This window comes from Stegostoma tigrinum, chromosome 30, assembly GCF_030684315.1.
Source record: "Stegostoma tigrinum isolate sSteTig4 chromosome 30, sSteTig4.hap1, whole genome shotgun sequence".
Taxonomy (NCBI): Eukaryota; Metazoa; Chordata; class Chondrichthyes; order Orectolobiformes; family Stegostomatidae; genus Stegostoma; species Stegostoma tigrinum.
Genome location: NC_081383.1, coordinates 20139451 through 20160627, shown reverse-complemented (window position 1 = coordinate 20160627; position 21177 = coordinate 20139451). Strand labels below are relative to the sequence as shown.

The following is a 21177-nucleotide window of genomic DNA, read 5'->3' as shown; positions in this document are numbered from 1 at the left end:
CCTGGCGCTGTGAGGCAGCAGTGCTAACCACTGAGACACTGTGCCGCCCTTTAGTCAGAACATAAAGCAGAAAATGTTTTGCACTAATGCTAAATTTTTAATGTAATTTCATTGTACAGCACTGGGCTATCCTATTGTGAATTAAGAATAAAAACACTGAAAGTTAATATTAAAAAAACTATATGAATCAACAATACATTTTATACTCTGTTAGCAAGAGTGAAACTCATACTTAAATAAAATTATTGTTGTAATACATTTTAAATGACTGACTTTTATTTCTGAAAAGAATGTTGGGTCTGCATCCAGCACAACTATCATGTTGCATTCTATGAAGGAGGGTTTGGAGGGACATTGCTGATCCACCCTTCAGAAGGAAGTCAGCTGATACCAACTCATTCTGTGTAAAACCATTCTACAGCCCTAATAAATAGTGAGCTGTCTAATTTTGCTAATAATTAAACTTTCACTCTATCATCTGGGAAGAAGTGACAATAAATCTGATTGACTGGCAGCTTCATTACATCCAACAGCACGAGAGCTGAGTAGCAAGTGCTGCCAAGACACAAAGTATAAAGACAAACAAGGCTGCCCAACAAAGGTGAAGTCCCATTGCTTTGTGGTGAGGGGAGATCCTGAGAGACTGGAGAGAAAGTAAAGGCTTGGGTTCTGGCAGGGCAAGCCTCACCAAATGAAGGAAGTTGGTGCCCCCCATGCATACAGGGTCATGCCTCCGAATGATGTACATCTCCTTCCATTCCAGCTTTACATATTTAGCCCAATAAAATTGGGCTTCCCACACTTGCCAAACTGTCCATGTCAGCCATACTTTCCCCTGGGCTACGTGTTACCCAAGTCAACAGACTCGCTGACATTCTATAGTTACCAGTAACCATGTATTTCTGTATGGCATGCCAGCAGCCAAGTTAGCACCTAGTATACTGTATGGGTGAGCTTGAGAGTGGATGGGAAAATTGTATGTTAGCGACCTGACTCATTTTACATGCTACCCTGCCACCACTGCTGAAATGACAACATGCCCAACAGTGGCACATTAAATCCAGCCAATAGTATAATTTATGATAAATATAACAGACAATTAGTGAAATTACAATTGTGTTATAGAATTGTGCAATGTTTTCTAGACTGGTAGGCATCAGGCACCTACAGCTGACAATAATGCTTAGTCTGATAACTGTACCTTCTATAAAGGGCATGCAAAGCAACAGAGTATTCTCAATAATCCCAATTAATAGTCAAACAGAATGAAAATGGACTTGGGGAATGTAGAGTGCATACATATAGGAATGAATTATATTTTCTGGAGCTCTGCAGAGATTTACAGTTGCATCAGTGATAAAACCTATTCCACCGTTTTCCATGCACTTATAAATTTGTAACTGGATTCAACAATGAAACTCAACCCTAAATTGTCAGATTGCTTGTCCAACATCCAGTGCTGGATGACCAGAAATTTTCTTGAAGTAAATATTCATAAGACCAAAGGCATTGCCCTCAGTCCTCACCACGAACTCTGCTCCCAAGGCACAAACTCCACCTCATTTCCTGAAAACTATGGGACGATGAACCAAATTAATCTAAAACAAAGAATTGCACATGCTGGAGATCTGAAACAGACAAAATCAGAAACTGCTGGAGAATCTCAGCAATTCTGGCAGCATCAGTGGAAAGAAAACAGAGTTAACGTTTTATATTATTATTACCTAAAGAGAGAGCTCAGAAGAGCCAGGAGGAGACATGAGAAGTTGTTGGTGGATAGGATCAGCGTAAACCCTAAGGCTTTCTATAGGTATTTAAGGAATACCTGGATAAATGCGAGGTGATGCATTTTGGAAGGTCGAATTTGAAAGCTGAGTACAGGATTAAGGATAGGATTCTTGGCAGCGTGGAGGAACAGAGGGATCTTGGTGTGCAGATACATAGATCCCTTAAAATGGCCACACAAGTGGACAGGGTTGTTAAGAAAGCATATGGTGTTTTGGCTTTCATTAACAGGGGGATTGAGTTTAAGAGTCGTGAGATCTTGTTGCAGCTCTATAAAACTTTGGTTAGACCGCACTTGGAATACTGCGTCCAGTTCTGGGCGCCCTATTATAGGAAAGATGTGGATGCTTTGGAGAGGGTTCAGAGGAGGTTTATCAGGATGCTGCCTGGACTGGAGGGCTTATCTTATGAAGAGAGGTTGACTGAGCTCGGTCTCTTTTCATTGGAGAAAAGGAGGAGGAGAGGGGACCTAATTGAGGTATACAAGATAATGAGAGGCATAGATAGAGTTGATAGCCAGAGACTATTTCCCAGGGCAGAAATGGCTAGCACGAGGGGTCATAGTTTTAAGCTGGTTGGTGGAAAGTATAGAGGGGATGTCAGAGGCAGGTTCTTTACGCAGAGAGTTGTGAGAGCATGGAATGCGTTGCCAGCAGCAGTTGTGGAAGCAAGGTCATTGGGGTCATTTAAGAGACTGCTGGACATGCATATGGTCACAGAAATTTGAGGGTGTATACATGAGGATCAATGGTCGGCACAACATTGTGGGCTGAAGGGCCTGTTCTGTGCTGTACTGTTCTATGTTCTATGTTCTAAGGAATAAAAGAATGACGAAAGTAAGACTAGGCCCAATCAAGGATAGTAGTGGTAAGTTGTGTCTGGAGTTAGAGGAGATAGGGGAAGCGCTAAGTGAATATTTTTCAATAGTATTCACTCTAGAAAACGACAATGTTGTCGAGGAGAATACAAGGATACAGGCTACTAGACTAGGTGGGATTGAGGTTCACACGGAAGACGTATTAGAAATCCTTCAGAAGGTGAAGATAGATAAGTCCCCTGGGCCGGATGGGATTTATCCTCGGATCCTCTCGGAAGCCAGGGAGGAGATTGCCGAGCCTTTGGCATTGATCTTTAACTCGTCATTGTCTACAGGAATAGTGCCAGACGACTGGAGGATAGCAAATGTGGTTCCCCTGTTCAAGAAGGGGAGTAGAGACAACCCTGGTAATTATAGACCAGTGAGCCTTACCTCAGTTGTTGGTAAAGTGTTGGAAAAGGTTATAAGGGATAGGATTTATAATTATCCAGAAAAGAATAAATTGATTAGGGATAGTCAGCACGGTTTTGTGAAGGGAAGGTTGTGCCTCACAAACCTTATTGAGTTCTTTGAGAAGGTGACCAAACAGGTAGATGAGAGTAAACCGGTTGATGTGCTGTATGTGGATTTCAGCAAGGCATTCGATAAGGTTCCCCATAATAAGCTATTGTACAAAATGCGGAGGAATGGAATTATGGGAAATATAGCAGTTTGGATCGGAAATTGGCTTGCTGAAAGAAGACAGAGGGTGGTAGTTGATGGGAAATGTTCATCCTGGAGAACAGTTACTAGTGGTGTACCACAAGGGTCGGTGTTGGGTCCACTGCTGTTTGTCATTTTTATAAATGACCTGGATGAGGGCGTAGAAGGATGGGTTAGTAAATTTGCAGACGACACTAAGGTCGGTGGAGTTGTGGTTAGTGACGAAGGATGCTGTAGGTTGCAGAGAGACATAGATAAGCTGCAGAGCTGGGCTGAGAGGTGGCAAATGGAGTTTAATGCAGACAAGTGTGAGGTGATGCACTTTGGTAGGAGTAACCGGAAGGCAAAGTATAGGGCTAATGGTAAGATTCCTGGCAGTGTAGATGAGCAGAGAGATCTCGGTGTCCATGGACACAGATCCTTGAAAGTTGCCACCCAGGTTGACAGGGCTGTTAAGAAGGCATACAGTGTTTTAGCTTTTATTAATAGAGGGATCGAGTTCCGGAACCAAGAGGTTATGGTGAAGCTGTACAAAGCTCTGGTGCGGCCGCACTTGGAGTATTGTGTACAGTTCTGGTCACCGCATTATAAGAAGGATGTGGAAGCTTTGGAAAGGGTGCAGAGGAGATTTACTAGGATGTTGCCTGGTATGGAGGGAAGGTCTTATGAGGAAAGGCTGAGGGACTTGAGGCTGTTTTCATTAGAGAGAAGAAGGTAGAGAGGTGACTTAAATGAAACATATAAAATAATCAGAAGGTTAGATAGGGTGGATAGGGAGAGCCTTTTTCCTAGGATGGTGACGGCGAGCACGAGGGGGCATAGCTTTAAATTGAGGGGTGAAAGATATAGGACAGATGTCAGAGGTAGTTTCTTTACTCAGAGAGTAGTAAGGGAATGGAACGCTTTGCCTGCAACGGAAGTAGATTTGCCAACTTTAGGTACATTTAAGTCGTCATTGGACAAGCATATGGACGTACATGGAATAGTGTAGGTTAGATGGGCTTGAGATCGGTATGACAGGTTGGCACAACATCGAGGGCCGAAGGGCCTGTACTGTGCTGTAATGTTCTATGTAAAACAAATGCATTGTACATAAGTTTTAATAACAGAAGTAACATGTTCAATGCAGTCATCATAATCCCCATGGAGACTGATATCTTCTAAAAGCAAATGGGACAGAATTTTATTGGCCTTTGAGTGAGTTGGGCTATGGCGAGATGCGGCAGATTTGGGTGACATGTGCAGTGAGACCCATGTTGACTTCGAGATTATATTGATCCATCTTTTATGTCTTTCAAAAGTGGTATGGAGAGATTCTTGCTACTCAGTGGTGTGATGTTAGTGGATTATTGCTTGTCAAACTCCTTGTTAACACCACAACCCACCTCATAAAATCTCAGCTTCCCATCTTTAGAAACCCACCAAACAAGCTTGACATTGGGAAAACTTTACAAGGAAACCAGAGTGAAAGAAAACCTTGTAGATTAAACTCATTCTGGGAACCAACATCTTAGGACACACTCCATGGGCATCAACCATACACACTCAAAGTCCATGGACATTGGCATCTGGCATGCACTAGCCTCTAAGGATTCACATGGCATATTTCTATCACTTACAGGTTGCTTTTACATTTCAGTGTTGTATCATGAGCTGCACTGGCAACTCTCATTGTAAAGCTGCAGCAAGGATACAGTGTGTTTAGGGTCAAGCACCCAACTCATGGACTGGTCCAAGCGGCATCTCCAAGCACTTTGCTTGTTGAGATATTACTCATGCACTCTGAGCACACCTTGATGCTCAATCCATCAATGCCTTACATTTCCTTGTAATGGCTTTTTACACTTTGCCCTCTCAGCCAGAGAAAGCAGGCCTTTATTATTGCTTTTATCTGGCTTGTTTTCCAGTGCGGACTGCAAGCCAATAAGCTTGTCCTTGGTATCAGCAGGTCTTTGTTCAGTCAAGGTGTATAGTGTTCAGTCAGAGAGTCCAGTCACACAAATCAAGGGCAGTCAATGATGCCAGTCTAGTCTTAGTTTGTCAAAGTCAGGATCCTTTCCTAGTAAGGGCTGAAGAGCCAAATAATGGGCTGGCCTGACTCTCTGCTCTCCTGTGCGCTGCTTTTCCTGACAGAACGAGAAGAATGTAGGTACTTCAGGAGCTGAAAGTTGATGGCACAGTTTTCACTTTTTGGTCCAGGTAGGAAGTGTCCTAAAAAAGCAATTGGGTAGGGTAGATGGCATACAGTGTTAGAGGTGTTGGGAATTGGGGTGGATAAGAGCAAATGGGGAGATGTTGCATATGTAGGAGGAATAATAGAGAGTGAACCTGTGAGGAAGATAGATACAGTAGCTAAGATAGAGTATGAGGTTTCAGGGAGTGAATAGTCAACATTACCCTCATGAAGGATATTGCCCTTCTTCCTACAAAGTGGGCATTCCTCCAGATGGCTGACACTGCTCTAACCTGGGTGGCATCCTCAGACCAGGTTAGCATGGCCTGATATTGTGACCTCCACCAATGATCCTGTGGAAACAGGATGAATTACCTGTATATCATGCCATGTGGCAGGACCCCCAGGATCCTGCCCAGAAGGTGGGGTCTAAATTTCCCCAGTCTAGCATGTCTGTGGCAAATGTCATGAAATGTCTAGAACTGCTCCAGACTTGTCTGGGTGTACAATAGGCTTTTTTAAAGATGGCATATGCTCAAGGGGTACAAGTGGAATCTTGGATAACCACCAAGTGGCGAGTTGTTGTGGCACTAGCACATGCTAAAATGGGATGGAAAGTAGACATGGTAAATGCCAGTGGGTAGGATGGTTATAGAGAACATATTAGCAGGTATCACGAGAGGACTTGTAAGGTCTTGTGGTGGCATACTCCCCCAATAAACTACATGCAACTCAGATTTGGTCAATAAAGCATAAGATTCAGCCTGTGAAGCTCCCAAGTGTCTAACTGAAATAACTGATGGAAAAGATTTCATATCTGAACACTTTTACAGTTACAAACAAACATAAATCAAACATTACTTAATAGTCAAGGTTGTCATTAAAGCTAAAAAGTTGGATATTTGCATTATCTAGCACAATCAAGATCTGTCTTACAATTCCTTTTGCTGAGCTTGTCTGAAAGCTTACATATCCATTACTGTGTTAAAACTCCTGCCTCCTTGCTTAATTGACAATTCTGTGTCTCTAATCTCTACTGTCAATTGCACAATGTTTACTTTCACAAGGTTGAGGTTTTCGGTGCTTATAATTTTTGCTGTCAATACTTTAAAGTGTCTGCATGTTTGATACTTTATTAGTTTGCAGTAAAAAGGAGTTCTTTTTAAGACCACAGAGTAATGAATGAATTTTCTAAGGTGTTTTTTACATATCCTATTGTCACTATAAGGTTTTGTTGCTTCTATGCTGTGGGCAATGGCTGAATAGACAGGATGAATATCAGGGACTGAGGTAATGGGTTGGGAGCATGGCTTGACATGGTCACGAGGGACCGTGGGTGGAGAGTATAGCTATGAGATAATTAACAGAAAAAAAGGAATCCTCCTGAAAAACTCTGCATCAAAAGAATTTTGTCTTAAATAATCACTTTTGTTCTCATTTAATGCCACACCTTTTTCAATTGAGTTACATCTCTAGTTATTTATAAACGTGTAAGTCTGACTTCCCTGATGAAAATAGAATGTTTTGAATGCACTGGACATTCGGTTACTGATTTGCTCTGGGTATTGCAAGCTGTGAATGAGATGGCCTGGGAACAGCTTAGACACTAGTGGTAAATAGCTCTCTGTCTCATTCAAATTGATTTTTCTCACAGCAGTAATTAGAGTGAGCCAGGAAGATTTGTGTTAAGCTTTATCAGCAAAGTGCTCAGTATATTCTCAAAAGCCAGGCTTAGTGTTTTCTTGTTATAAATAAATGAATAGCTTCTGACCTATGTGTGAAAAAAGACAGATTTGAACTTTAAATTGTTCTTATTTAAGATTACTTGTATTTGCTTTCACTGCCTTCTTCAGAGTTTCACATTATTACTTTTCAGTAGAGTCTATTCACACCGAAAGCTTAAAGAGGTAGAGAGTCACAAATAAACCTTACAGAATAGACAAGAAAACCTCTCCTATTGGAGCAATATTGACCAGTATTAAAGGGGTTAATGTATATTGAAATATATTTATTGTTAAACAGTTTTAAAAATAATCACTAATCATAAATGCAGTGTTTAAGAAGCACTGGATAATGTTGCAAGATTATTTTTTATTACTCAAATACCAAAACCATGTCCATTTTCAATCAGTCATTATGCACTTCATGAGCCATAGTTGCTGTTATTCTAAGTGTCAAACAATGACAGGATGACTCTATGGAAACAGGGCCAGTTAAAAATACTAAAACACAGAACTAATGTTACAAAAATATAAGGTTTCTTAGAAACACACACATAAAGAGTAGAGGAATCCAGGAGGTGGTGCTGAAGGAGCTTCATTCCTTGAGCTTGTCTGACAGGTTTGAGGTTCTTGCTCCCTGTGCAGATGAGACAGTGAGCTGTGAGGAGGATGAGTAAAGGGGCAAGAGAGGGGACAAAAGAGAAACTTAGTTGCAGTCAGGGGAGTAGACATTGTTCTCTGTGGCCAAGATTGAGAGTCCCGAAGGCTATGTTCCCTGCCTGGTGGCTGGGTTCAAAATATCGCATCTAGACTTCAGAGAAACTTGGAGTCAGAGAGGAAAGATCCCGTTGTCGTGGTCCACGTAGGTACTAACAGTCCAGGTAAAAAAAAGGAAAGACGTTCTGCTGAGGGAATCAGAGCAGTTTGGGGTTAAATTAAAAAGCAGAATCAAAAAGATAATAATCTCTGATTATTGAGTCACAAGTTAATGGGCACAGGGTCAAGATTAAACAGGTGAACGTGTGGCTCAAAGATTGTTGTGGGAGACGTGAGTTTTAATCCATGAAACATAGGCACCAGTACTGGGGAAGGAGGGAGCTGTTCTGATGGAACAGGACCCACCTGAATCATGCTGAGATCAGAATCCTAGTGAATCACATAACAAGGGCTTTGACAGAGATTTAAACTAAATAATGGGCAGGGGAGAGTGTGGGAGGTATCAGTTGCAAGGAAAGTTAAAAAAGTTCAAAGGTAAAGGAGAAAGTAGGATTACAGGTTATTGATGGGGCTGACTGCTCCCAGAAAACTGATATTAGAAAAGGAAGGGTCAAAATGTGTGAATGTCATATCACACCAAGAAAACAATATTGTATCTTAATGCACAAAGCATTTGGAATAAGAATAACAGTGCAAAACAGGGTAAATGAATATGATCTCATTGTGATATGGGAACATGGTTACAAGGAGTTCAAAACTGGAACACAACATTCAGGGATGCCGGACTTTTCACAAAGAAAAGAGGGATGGAATAGGGGTGGAGTAGCACTGTTAATAAGAGATTAAATGAGAACAGTTGAGAGACAATCTAGGCTCAGATGATACAGAGTCCATTTTTTGCTGAAGTAATAAACAGCAAGGGAACAATTAAAATGTAATATTCAGTCTGAGTGTGAGATACTTGGATCATAAATAACTGCTTAATTTAAATAAAGGGAATTCCAATGATACAGTTAGCTTGAATTAACTGTATGGATAGATTAGCATGAATGACAGTAAACAGGCAGTGACAAGCATTTAAGGAGGTAATTCATGACTCTCAACAAAAATATATCCCAGTAAGAAGGAAATGTTCTGAGGGAGGAATAAACTAACCATGGCCGACCAAGGAATTTAAGGAGAGTATTAAATTGAAAGAAAAAGCATATGAGAAGGTAAAAGTCAATGATAGCCACAAAGACTGGGATAAGTTCAGAATCCAACAGTGGAGGACTCAAGTTAATAGAGATATAGACGGATATTAAAAAGTAGTGGAGTAAATGGAGGTAAACTAGTGAAGAATATAAAAACTAATAATAAGATCTTCTTTAAATAAATAAAAAGGAGAGACATCAAAGTGAACATAAGCCCCTTAGGAAATGAATATGGAAAGATAGCTTTGTGGAACAAAGAGACGGCAACAGATATTTTGCATCAGTTTTTACTGTGGAAGATACTTCGAACATCCCATTAATACTAAAGAATGCAGGGGTGGAATTTAGTCCCTTGGCCCTGAAGACTTACATCCTAGGATCTTAAAAGTTGTAGCTACAAACATAGTTGATGCAGTGGTTATAATTTTCAAAAACTTCTTAGTTTCTGGGGAAGCAGTGGAGGATTAAAAAACTGCCCATGGGACAATCCTATTCAAAAAGGATAGGAGGCAAAAAAGGGGTAACTCTGGGCCAATTAGCCCAGCATCTATTGTTGGGAAGGAATGAGAGTCAACTACTAAAGAAGTAATAGAAGAACATTTGCAAAATTTTAATCTAATCAAATAGAGTCAAGATGGCTTTATGAAAGGGAAATCATATCTGGCTGATTTATTAGAATTTTGGAGGAAATCTCAACCAGATTGGATAGAGGGGAAACCAACAGATGATATTTGGGCTTCCAAAAGGCATTCAACAAGGTAGTCCATTCAAGATTAAGTCATAAGAGTACGTGAATTGGAGGTAGTGTATTGATGTGAATAGAAAGTTGGCTCATGGGCAGGATACAGTGAGTGGGGATAAGGCATTAATTTTCAGTTTGGGAACCTGTGACCAGTGAGGTTCCACAGGGCTCTGTGCTGGGACTGCAACTGTTTAGAATATATAGTAGTGACTTGGAAGAAGGAAGTAGATGGACTGTAGCCAAATTTGCAGACAACACAAAAGATGGTGGTAAGGCATATTGCAACATGGTTACAAACAGTTTATGAGAGAGACAATGATAGGTTATTTTAGTTGGCAAAATGTGGGGGTATGATGTAGAAAATGTCAAGCCGTTCATTTTTGAAGGGACAATAAAAGAATATAGTATTATTTAAATTGAGAAAAACTATAGAAACCTGCACACAAGTGCATCAGGCAATCAGGAAGGCTAATAGAATGTGGACCCTTATTTCAATGGGTTTAGAGTATGAAAGTAGGGAAGTCTTACTGCGACTGTACAAGGTGCTGGTGAGACCACGTCTGGAGTATTGTGAGTAATTTTTGTTCCCTTATTTAAGAAAACACATTATATCATTGGAGGCAGTTCAGGGAATGTTCGCAGACATGATCCCCAGTATGGAAGGATTGTTTTATGAACAAAGGTTAAACAGGTTAGAACTCATTGGACTTTAGAAGACTGAGAGGCATTCTCATTGAAACATATATGTTTCTTAAGGACCTTGACACAATAAATATTTAGATGATATCTCCCCGCATGGTAGAATCTAGGACCAGAAGTCATAGTCTCAGAATTAAGGGGAACCAGTATAAGACTGAGATTACAAGGAATTGCTTCTCAAAGGATTGTGACTCTTTGGAACTCCTTGCCATGGAGAGCTGTGGGGCAAGTTCTTGTGTATATTTAAGCCTGAGATAAGTACATTCTTGATCAGCAGGGGAACAAGGGCTATGAGGAATGGACAGGCAAGTGTTTGTGAGGGATTTTGGATCAGTCATGATCTATTCAATAGTGGAGTCAGCATGGGAGACACTGAATGGCCTACTCCTGTTCCTATTTCTTATGGTCTTATGGTGTCCAGGAGAGAATCTGTGATACTGCAATACATAACAAAAGTGTGCTCTAAGATTTGTTTGTAGATGATTATGGGCTTGTTAATGAGTATGGTTGTTAAATATGCCTCCAGCAATATATTAGTGGAACTCAGCTAGAGGTTACTGTGAGACAATTATTGTCATGTCCAATTTTATTAGTCTGTTTAATAAAAGGACAATAATAGTTCTGCTACAATAGAAATTTGATCCGAGTGTGTTCAATGGTCAAACAGCAGCTTCACTCACTATAACTCCAGTTACTTTGTCTCTGTATAATTAGTTGTGTCTCAGTGTTAATGTCTGTGACATGTTTGGATTTTCCAACTGAACTGATTATATCATAATGAATTGTAGTGATACAGAAGCTGCAATCAATTGTCCAATATTTCAGTCAGGTGATAATCTCTGATTCTATGATGACTGTGTTCATTAACTCATTTGACTTCATCGTTTGTATAAAAATATACCTCAGTTTCAAGATTGTGTCCTGCAAATCATTTGAGTATAATGTGGGCCAATGTTTACAAGGGAAAGAAGAGGAAACCTGAGAGTTCAGCTGATGATTTCTCTGCTACTGCATGTGGGCTGGCTGGAATACAGTAGAAGTGATAGACTGAAAGGTAGTTCTTCTCTACTTGAAGGTTAAACAGTCTGTCATTCATTAAAGTCTTCTGATCGAAAACTCTTGGGATTCAAACATTCACCCCTTCAATTATGAATTTCTGTTGACTCTCTGACGGACATCCTGTGTCTTTCATCTAACCAAGATCATTTATAATTATCAGAAGATTATAAAAATGTGACATTAATATAAATAATCTATAAAATGAAACTTGGCATCACACGCTTTTAGAAAATAAAATTTGAGTAAAAATAGAACTGCAGGTCCTCACTCATTCACTAGTTAGTGGGAGTAGAGTTTTTGGGGCCTACAGTTACCTGTTGTTGCCTTTTGCAGCCTATAGTCTTTCGAAACCAAGTAACAGAGCAATGTGTTCCAGGATTAGTATTGTAGCAAAAGAAAAAGGATGGCTGGCAGAATTACATATCACCCACGAATGAGAAACTAAAGACACTGAGAAAGAAATGTTCTGACACTGACAGGCTTCAAATTGCTAGCAGGGATTTGCACTAATGTTATCCCAGTATTCTGCTATAATTTCAGAAAATCTGGAAAAAATAAACCCAGAGAAACAATGAAAATAGCTGCCTGCGCTCAAAGATTTCCAACAAAGATAACATGGTAAACTGGGAGACCCTCTGCAAAGTTTGACCTTAGAATACAAAAGAAGATGGCTATTGTAGTCATTGCTAAACTAGATAGTCAAGCAAATTTGCTATTTCTGAGGAAGGGTCACAAGACCCGAAATGTTAACTCTGTTCTTTCCTTAACAGATGCTGCCAGTCCTGATGAGCTTTTCCAGCAACTTTGCTTTTGTTGTTGTTGCTATTGGCTGACTCTTTTTGGTGGACACAAGGTTGGAGGGGCTGAAAAATGGAGACTCCACCACTTCCCACCCCTGTCGGTGAAGGAAAGCCACTTTGTTGGATGAGGGGTCCTCAAAATCCCATACCACTTTGTTTACCTGATCCTGGAGGATCCATCTCTCAATCCTCCCTGCAGAACCCAATACAATACCACCAGTGACCAGTGCCAGTAATGCAAAGCTGTTAGCCTTTATTGGGGGGTGGGGTTTGCGGGGGAAGGAGGAGTGGTGGCAGGGGGGGTGGGGGAGGTGATGAGGGTATCCAACCTACAGTAGAAAGTGCAGCAACTAAATGTCCCTGGTGCAGACAGGAGTCCCAACAATTGGCATTTCCTCCACCAATTAGGAATTTTGTTCAATGAGTGATCAGGTTGGTATGGGTGCCATGTGAATTTATTATGTGTGCCAGGCTCCCTACCATACACATGAAATTCCACCCTTTATCCTACACCTGTGCGCTTTGCTATCTTTGTCCATATTTATAGTATGAATTTCATAACTGAAATTCTATTGAATTCCAGATAGTTGTGGGTTTGCGGAATTGTAGCTTGGGGAAGCAACAGCCTGGTAGTATTATAGCTGGACTGTCAACCCAGAGACCCAGATAATGTTCTGGGGACCTGGGTTTGAATCCCGCCATGGTGGATGGTGGAATTTGAATTCAATAAGTATCTGGAATTAAGATTCTAATGATGACTGTGATTCATTGTCGATTGTTGGAAAAACCCATCTGGTTCACTAATGTCCTTTAGGGAGGCCTACCTGCCTTCCTTACCTGGTCTGGCCTGCTTGTGAATCCAGACCCACAGCAATGTGGTTGACTCTTAACTTGCCTCTGGGCAATTAGGAATGGACAATAAATGCTGCCCTAGCCAGTGGCGCTGTCATCCTGTGAATGAATAAAGAAAAAAATAGCTGTTATAAATGGACATGGTCTAAGGTCTTTTATTTGTAGCTTTCTCACATGTATATTTGCCTGTACTGGTTCTCTGCTGTTAACATGTTTGATAACATAGTTAGATTGTGAGACAGTATCCGAAGAACTAATTATTAATACTAACACATTCCTAGATTGGGAAATAGTAAGGACTGCAAATGCTGGAAGTCAGCGCTGATAAAATGTGGAGCTGGAGGAGCACAGCAGGTCAGAAAGCATCAGAGGAGCAGGAAAGTCTATGTTTTGGGTCTGGACCCTCCATCTAGACTGCACCTATTTGAGAAAGCAGGATTTATAACACAGCAAATGAGATATATTTAATTGTAAATATTTATTAATAAAATAGAAAGGTATTGCATAATTGCATAAGGTAATGGTCCAAATCCTTTCTTCATAAGTTTGGCTAATTGAATATATTGGATGCACAGATGAAGAATAGGTACAACTGAGTTAGAAGAAGTTCTTTTCCTTAGTCTCTTCATGGGATCCTCATTCTTTAACAAAAATAATGTTGAAATTACTGCAGATAAACCTACAAGTAATGTATATTGTAATCTCTGCAAATCATGTGTGCACTGTTTTAACATATTTGTTATCCCATTTACAATTCTCCTCAGTTTTCTTGCACTTCTAAGATAATAAAATGTGAGGCTGGATGAACACAGCAGGCCCAACAGCATCTCAGGAGTTCCAAGATAATATCTTGCACTTCTACTTTGCTTTTGTTTACAATAATATTTCCACTTTTACACATAGAAAAACAAATATATAACTTGTGAATAGCTAACTCCAACAAAGCTCAGCAGTGTAAAGTCCTTTACAGAAATCCATCTCCTGGAGAATCCAAGATAATGAAATGTGAGGCTGGATGAACACAGCAGGCCCTGCAGCATCTCAGGAGCACAACAGCTGACATTTCGGGCCTAGACCCTTCATCAGAGAGGGGGATGGGGTGAGGGTTCTGGAATAAATAGGGAGAGAGGGGGAGGTGGACCGAAGATGGAGAGAAAAGAAGATAGGTGGAGAGAGTATAGGTGGGGAGGTAGGGAGGGGATAGGTCAGTCCAGGGAAGATGGACAGGTCAAGGAGGTGGGATGAGGTTAGTAGGTAGCTGGGGGTGCGGCTTGGGGTGGGAGGAAGGGATGGGTGAGAGGAAGAACAGGTTAGGGAGGCAGAGACAGGTTGGACTGGTTTTGGGATGCAGTGGGTGGAGGGGAAGAGCTGGGCTGGTTGTGTGGTGCAGTGGGGGCAGGGGACGAACTGGGCTGGTTTAGGGATGCGGTGGGGGAAGGGGAGATTTTGAAACTGGTGAAGTCCACATTGATACCATTAGGCTGCAGGGTTCCCAGGCGGAATATGAGTTGCTGTTCCTGCAACCTTCGGGTGGCATCATTGTGGCACTGCAGGAGAGTGGGTTTCAAATCATGGATTTCATGAACACTTTACAAACTAAATATTATACGTTTTTAATAGCAAGGGAAAATTACTGCTGCCTCTCTCCCGTACTAAATTTCCTCTAAGAAATAATTATGAAGGACGAGAGTCCTAGGGTTAAAAATTCACCTTGGTTAGTGGTGCATAAAGGATGGCATCAGATCAGCTTGTTATATGGTAGAGAAAGGTGTTTAGATCCATTAATAGCAGTGGGACTGATATCAAAGCACTGTATACTCAGCAAACAATACTATCTCACTGATTTTGTGTTGCCACCCATGATGTATTTCCAACCCTCTTGCATATAAGTAAGCGCCTATGCACAAACCTTTTGCAGCTGGACAGAATGCAAATGACAACGTACAGTGAAGCTTCCAGCTCGCTTCACTGCATAGTCATTCAATACGTGACTAAGAATATAACCCCAGGGATAATTCAAATATAAGCAAGATAGCGGAAAGCCAGGACCACCAACTGACTTGATGCTGTGAAGAGATTAACACAAAATTAGATCAAGCAATAGTGATGGGTTCTGCGGTTGAGTAGTTGTTTTTTTTGTGTGTAAATAGGCAATTTTGGGAGGCAGAAAGTTCCTGTTCTTCACTAATTCTGAGGTTTTGACACTTTTGCATAATTTCAGTTTCCTTAAACAAAATATATTTGGTTTCCATGAACTTTATCACATTTCCCTGTCTTAGTCAAACTCAATTCTGGGCTTTTGTTATCCAGACCTTCTTGGAGTTCTGTACCTTGACTGTTCTTAGCCACATTGAAACAGAGCAGTCAAAGCACAAAATGGTGGTTAGATTCAAATGTTCCACAAACCCAATAAGTCAATTATGACAAATTCCTTTGACATTCTTCATCTTGTCTGTTGTCCTCTGCAAAGGTTTAATTTTCACACTTCATTTCTGCTTGCAAATTCTTGATAGCTCAAGAACCTTTATGAACCTCAGCATGTCTTTTTATAATCCACTTAGAACTTGCAGCTATAGGCAGAGTCATGATGGCTTTTTTCCTATTTCTTGTGTCAGGTTAGAGTCAGATTAGTTTCCTTTTCAAAGATCTGAAATGACATAGTGCTTTTCTTCATGACACTTGGAACACATTGTTGAAGAACTGATTGTGATCCAAGTTCTGGGACTATTGTGATGGCCTAACAAATAAATATATTTTCCCTACCTGTACATTTGCTCTTATTAATCATTAATGTAATCCATCAGATATTGCTAAGTGATCCAATGGTGCAATATTTGGTAGATTCGCACATGCCCATAGAAATTCTACGGCTCTTTGTAAGATAAGTTCCTGTCAGCAGCACAATGCAAAACACACAGCAGCTTCTTTGGGGGATGTGGGACCAATGTCAAGAGGGTAATCAGCCTCTTATCAATTCTGATTGAAGAGTATTTATAGTCTTTTATAGCAGTTCAAAGTCTGAACCAGAAAGTGTAAGTTGAAATATAAAATTCAACATCAAATCAGACACATAAAGCAAAATGAAGAGAGTGAGTGAGATAAGGAAAAGAAAGAATGAAAAAAAAATTGCAAATCTCCAACAATAAATAAAATCTGAAGGAATGAGATGTCAGACTTATAAAAGTTCATTTTCAGTGCTGCAGAAATTGTTTTGCAGCAATTAAAACCTACCGCACTATTGAAAGAATGCCCCACTGAACAAGCTGCAACCTTTTATGAGGCACGCAGAGCAACTTCTTATAGTTCAAAGGTGGTAAGAACTGCAGATGCTGGAGTCAAAGATAACAGAGTGTGGAGCTGGAGGAACACAGCAGGCCAGGCAGCATCAGAGGGGCAGGAAAATTAATGTTTCTGTTCGGGACCGTTCTTAGGAAATCTGAATGCCCATTTCTGAAGAAGGGGCCCAAACCGAAACATCAACTTTCCTGCTCCTCTGATGCTGCCTGGCCTGCTGTACTCTTCTTATAGTTCAATATATTTGAACGGACTCTCTCCACCAACACGCGCTGTCCTCAAAACGGTTGTGAGTGGTGGGGGGTGCTGGAGGACGGTCACACATCTCCTTCTGGAATGTGCCTGTGCAAAGAACATCTATACAGAGATGCAACAGTTTTTGCTGAGGCTCATCCTGAGCGATCTCATGATGCAGGACTCTGTGTTCTATGGTCTGTTCCCCGGGATGCACACCGAGACAAACATCGACTGCGTCTGGGACACCAATAACTCAGTGCAAGACATTCCTTGGTCTTTGCCGGGAACTTCTTGTTCTTCCAGTGCAAAGAGCTGTCCTTGACAGAGTGTTGTAGACTGAGGGGTACACTAAAGCTTGGGGCAGCTGTCGCCAAGGCACAGTGGGGAAAGTGTAGTCTTTATGTCGAAATACAATGAGGGTGCATTCAATTATCAGACCCTCTCTTTGCCTCAATGTATGTCAAAGGGAAAGTCAAATTCCAATGTTAGTTTGTTCTTCATATGCAAAGACAACATAGAACTGCTATAACACCTGTGTATGTATATAAAGGTTTCTTTTTATGAATAAAATATATTTTTGCTTTAAAAGGAATTAGAGGGCGAAATGCCTTATTCAGAAAACTTTTGTAGAAACTAGCCCTCTTGGAAAGTAACTTCTGGATGAATGTGTTTAATTGCACGTGTAGTCACCACAGACTGCTATGCACAGTTATGTAAGTAATAGTGACTCTCACCTTTGTTTGTGCTGCCAAGGCTATCCATTAATGACAATTAGCAAAAAAAGGCTTTCCTCTGTAGAAAATTCCCTCAAATAGTTAGCTCAGTTGGAATTAGTCACAGTTAAAACATGACTCATTTCATGCTGGTTTGCTTTCATGTTGTTACTCTAATACTGGTAATATATTTGTTTAGCATTGTGAGTTTCAGTTTAAATATTGCTTGTCAAACTTCCTGACTTGTAGCCTACCTGCTTTCAAGGCCATTTCTCCATGCTTTGCACCCACATTCAGTCCCTCTGACCTTCCTCCTGTTTCTGCCTTGTTCTCCACTTCCTTGTCAACTCCATCCTGACCCCAACCCCATTCCCATGCTCTTCTTACTTTGACAGTGTCCATTTCTGCCCTGGCTGCCATTTTGAATTGGCTGGTACAGATAGTTCTGCTGGCACTGACTAACCTCTATGCTAAATGGGGGCTGGTCAATTAAAACCTTAGCATCAGAGATAATAGGAACTGCAGATGCTGGAGAATCCAAGATAACAAAGTGTAGAGCTGGATGAACACAGCAGGCCAGCAGCATCTCAAGAGCAGGTCTACACCTTGTTATCTCTAAAACCTTAGCATGTAAGTTTAATTCTAACATTCATCAGGATTACATGTAGAACACAGCTCTTGAGGCACAGTGGTAAGATTCCTGCCTCTGATCCAGGAGACCTGAAGTTTCACCCTGCTCCAGAGATGTGTAATAACATTTCTAAACAGGTTGGTTTAAAGTGCATTATAATCACATTTTTATTTCTTGTATATATTATTTATTCATTTTAAAGTTTTTTTTTATTAATGTAGAGTATTTAGGAAAGCACTACACCACTTCATTTTAATGTGGTTTATTTTCTGCTGAATAAGATCCTTAGATACCCAACTGCCCTTTTTTTCAATATTTAGCGATAACTTTAGTTTGCAACTTATTTTATTTAGGAACACATGGCACTGCGCATACGGTAAAGTATTCAACTCACTCATTGTTTTCCTAACAAAAAATTGTATACAGGAGCCTACTTCGCGTTTTAACATTAATTCCTACGGGAAACAATGTCTCACTTAAAGCTGTTTCACTTCCAGCCACGACTTTAATGAAGGGAGCTATAACTTTAAATACAGACTTGCTGTACCCCACAGGAGTAATTTCCACAGCCTCAACACGTGGCTTAATTATTGTCATTTCATTTTAATTTTTTTGTTTCTGTTCTTTTTCTCCCTCCCTCCCTCCCTCCCTCCCTACCCTCCCCCTTTAGCTTGCAAGCGTAAAGAACAAGAGCAAAACCGAGACCGAGCCACGACTCCCAAAAAGCAGCGGCTTGTCTTCACTGATCTCCAGCGTCGCACACTGATTGCCATATTCAAGGAAAACAAACGGCCATCCAAAGAAATGCAGGTCACCATTTCCCAGCAGCTGGGGCTGGAGCTCAACACAGTCAGCAACTTCTTCATGAACGCCCGCAGACGAAGCATGGACAGATGGGTGGATGAGCCGTCTACCACCACTGGGCCACCAGCGTCAGCTGCGAGCACTTTTACAAAAGCGTGACAGAGGAGATAGTGGGCAAGCAAGCGTGCCTGCTACTACACTCTGAAATTAAGACAAAAAAAAACAAAACATAAAAAAGGCTTTAAACCAAATAAAAACACAATTTTTAAAAATAAATAAATTCCAAAGAAAATCAAATCGGAGACACGTGTACACCTTGCTCCACGGCAGGGTTATAAAGGAGCTGGTCGGGAGATAAGTTGCACTGTGTCGCTGGCTGTTGATGCGGGTCTGGAAGCACATAAAAAGTACATATTCGGGTAATTTTCATGACAAACTCTCGCACTATAAAGGTCATTGTAGAATAGCCTGTATGAGGAAATGACCTAGTCATAGACTAAATATATTTAAAAAAGTGTTTGTTGATATTTAAGTCTGGATGGAATTTGTTTCCTAAATGTCTCTGTTACCAAAGAAGATAAAAGATACAAACTTTTTCAACAAGGATTGGAATCCAAAGCAACTCTTTGTCCCCATTCCCTTCCCCCTCGGTCCTCAAACCACCCCCCCCCCAAAAGAAAAAGTAAAGATTGAAAATGAGTTGTCACTCAATGGCTAGTTGCAGAAACGAAGAGAGAGAGAGGAAAACTTGTGCCAATAGCAACAGCTGCCTTAATGATAATCACATTGCGATGGTACGACATGACTTGTTGTTGCAATACCTACAAGATGACTTGTGCCATATACTATACCTAAAACAGAATTTTCCACGAAAAACAAAATCTTTTTTTTAAATGTCTCGTGCTACTTCATGAGGCATAACACCACTGGATACTGAATTTTAAAAAAAATGCGGGTAGAGTACCATCTAATGATAAAGGTTCTTTTTCAATGAACTAATTCGCTTTGCTGTGGAAGTTAGGCACCTTGATGAAGACGAAATTAGTATACTGAGAGAAAAAAACGACTTACCAGATTCACAAAAGAAAAGAACCAAAAATAACCAAACTTTTGGTATGTAAGAGTAATAACATTATGATGAATAGTACATTGTCAAAAATGAATATTAAGGTACTATTGAAGAGGCACAGATGGAATGTCTGATCGGTATTTCGCTAAAACTCCTCTAATGTTGTTTCTGTCTTGTTGTGATGTGGTAAAGCTTGATTCTTTAACCAAATCTAGTAGTATTAAGTGGGAAGCAAACCAAAAAAGGCTTCCAGTTGTGAACTTTGTAGAGACATTTATAGTGAGAACCAAAAAGGCTACCTCACTGAATTTCAATTGTGATTTTAAAATCACGTCTGATACCAAAGATTTCCTTGCACGATCTGCGTTTTGTAACTTCTCCCGCACTCAACCTCTCAACCCTGTAAATCGCAAATACACCCTGATAACAAAATTCATTAAACCTTTTACAGTGATGCAGGAGACTACTAGTAGAGAGTGACCACAAGACGAGTGCCTTGCTTGAACCAAAGCGATGACTATTTGTAGACCTCTGTGCTTTGAAACTTGTGTAAACCTCAGTTTTAGAAGCAGAGTTTTCTGCTGAGCCTTTCGCCATCCTACCTACGTTATGGAGTTACAGGGGCACATCTAATCTTGCTGAGACAACTGAGTACAGTGGGCCGCACTGCCCTTGAATTTAATCTAACAGACCGGGTGTCAAGTTATGTTGCCAAAATCTGCCCCAGACAAATGCAATGATTGCCTAAAGTTATTGCCCTGATGATGATATTAGTGCACATGTTTTGCTTTTTATAAAAACAAAACAGAAGCTTCTGAGTCTGGGAAGATTCTTAAATGGCAATCTATTCAAAATGTAATTGATACTTGCATAGTTGCAAAATGCATAGTGTGAACTTTTTGTTTTATGTATGTATTTATGTATTTATTTAATTTATGAATTTTACTCATCTACATTTTTAAACATTATGCTTTAAATTATACATTCATAGCAGAGGCTTAACCTGGTATATATTGGGGGTGACAGTAAGGGCAATTCTGTGATGTGGAATATGGAGAAAGAGAGAGGAACATACCTAGGTCTTAAAAGAATTTGGAAATGAGGGGGTGCCCTCTCATTTTCCCCATACATCTTTCATCCTCAATTGTGACTATGATTCATCAGTTTAT

General features: G+C 40.5%; 1 protein-coding gene across 2 annotated transcripts in view; it reads left to right on the top strand.

The window, feature by feature from the left end:
- The window catches only part of onecut3b (one cut homeobox 3b), a 99868-nt gene extending 79105 nt beyond the window's left edge, over window positions 1–20763 (top strand). For both annotated transcript variants that reach the window (XM_048559988.2, XM_048559987.2), the window contains one exon: window positions 18806–20763. In XM_048559988.2, the coding sequence (XP_048415945.1) occupies window positions 18806–19098 (293 nt within the window). In that variant the 3' untranslated portion in view covers window positions 19099–20763. The remainder of the gene's footprint in view (window positions 1–18805) is intronic.
- The last annotated feature ends 414 nt before the right edge of the window (window positions 20764–21177 follow it).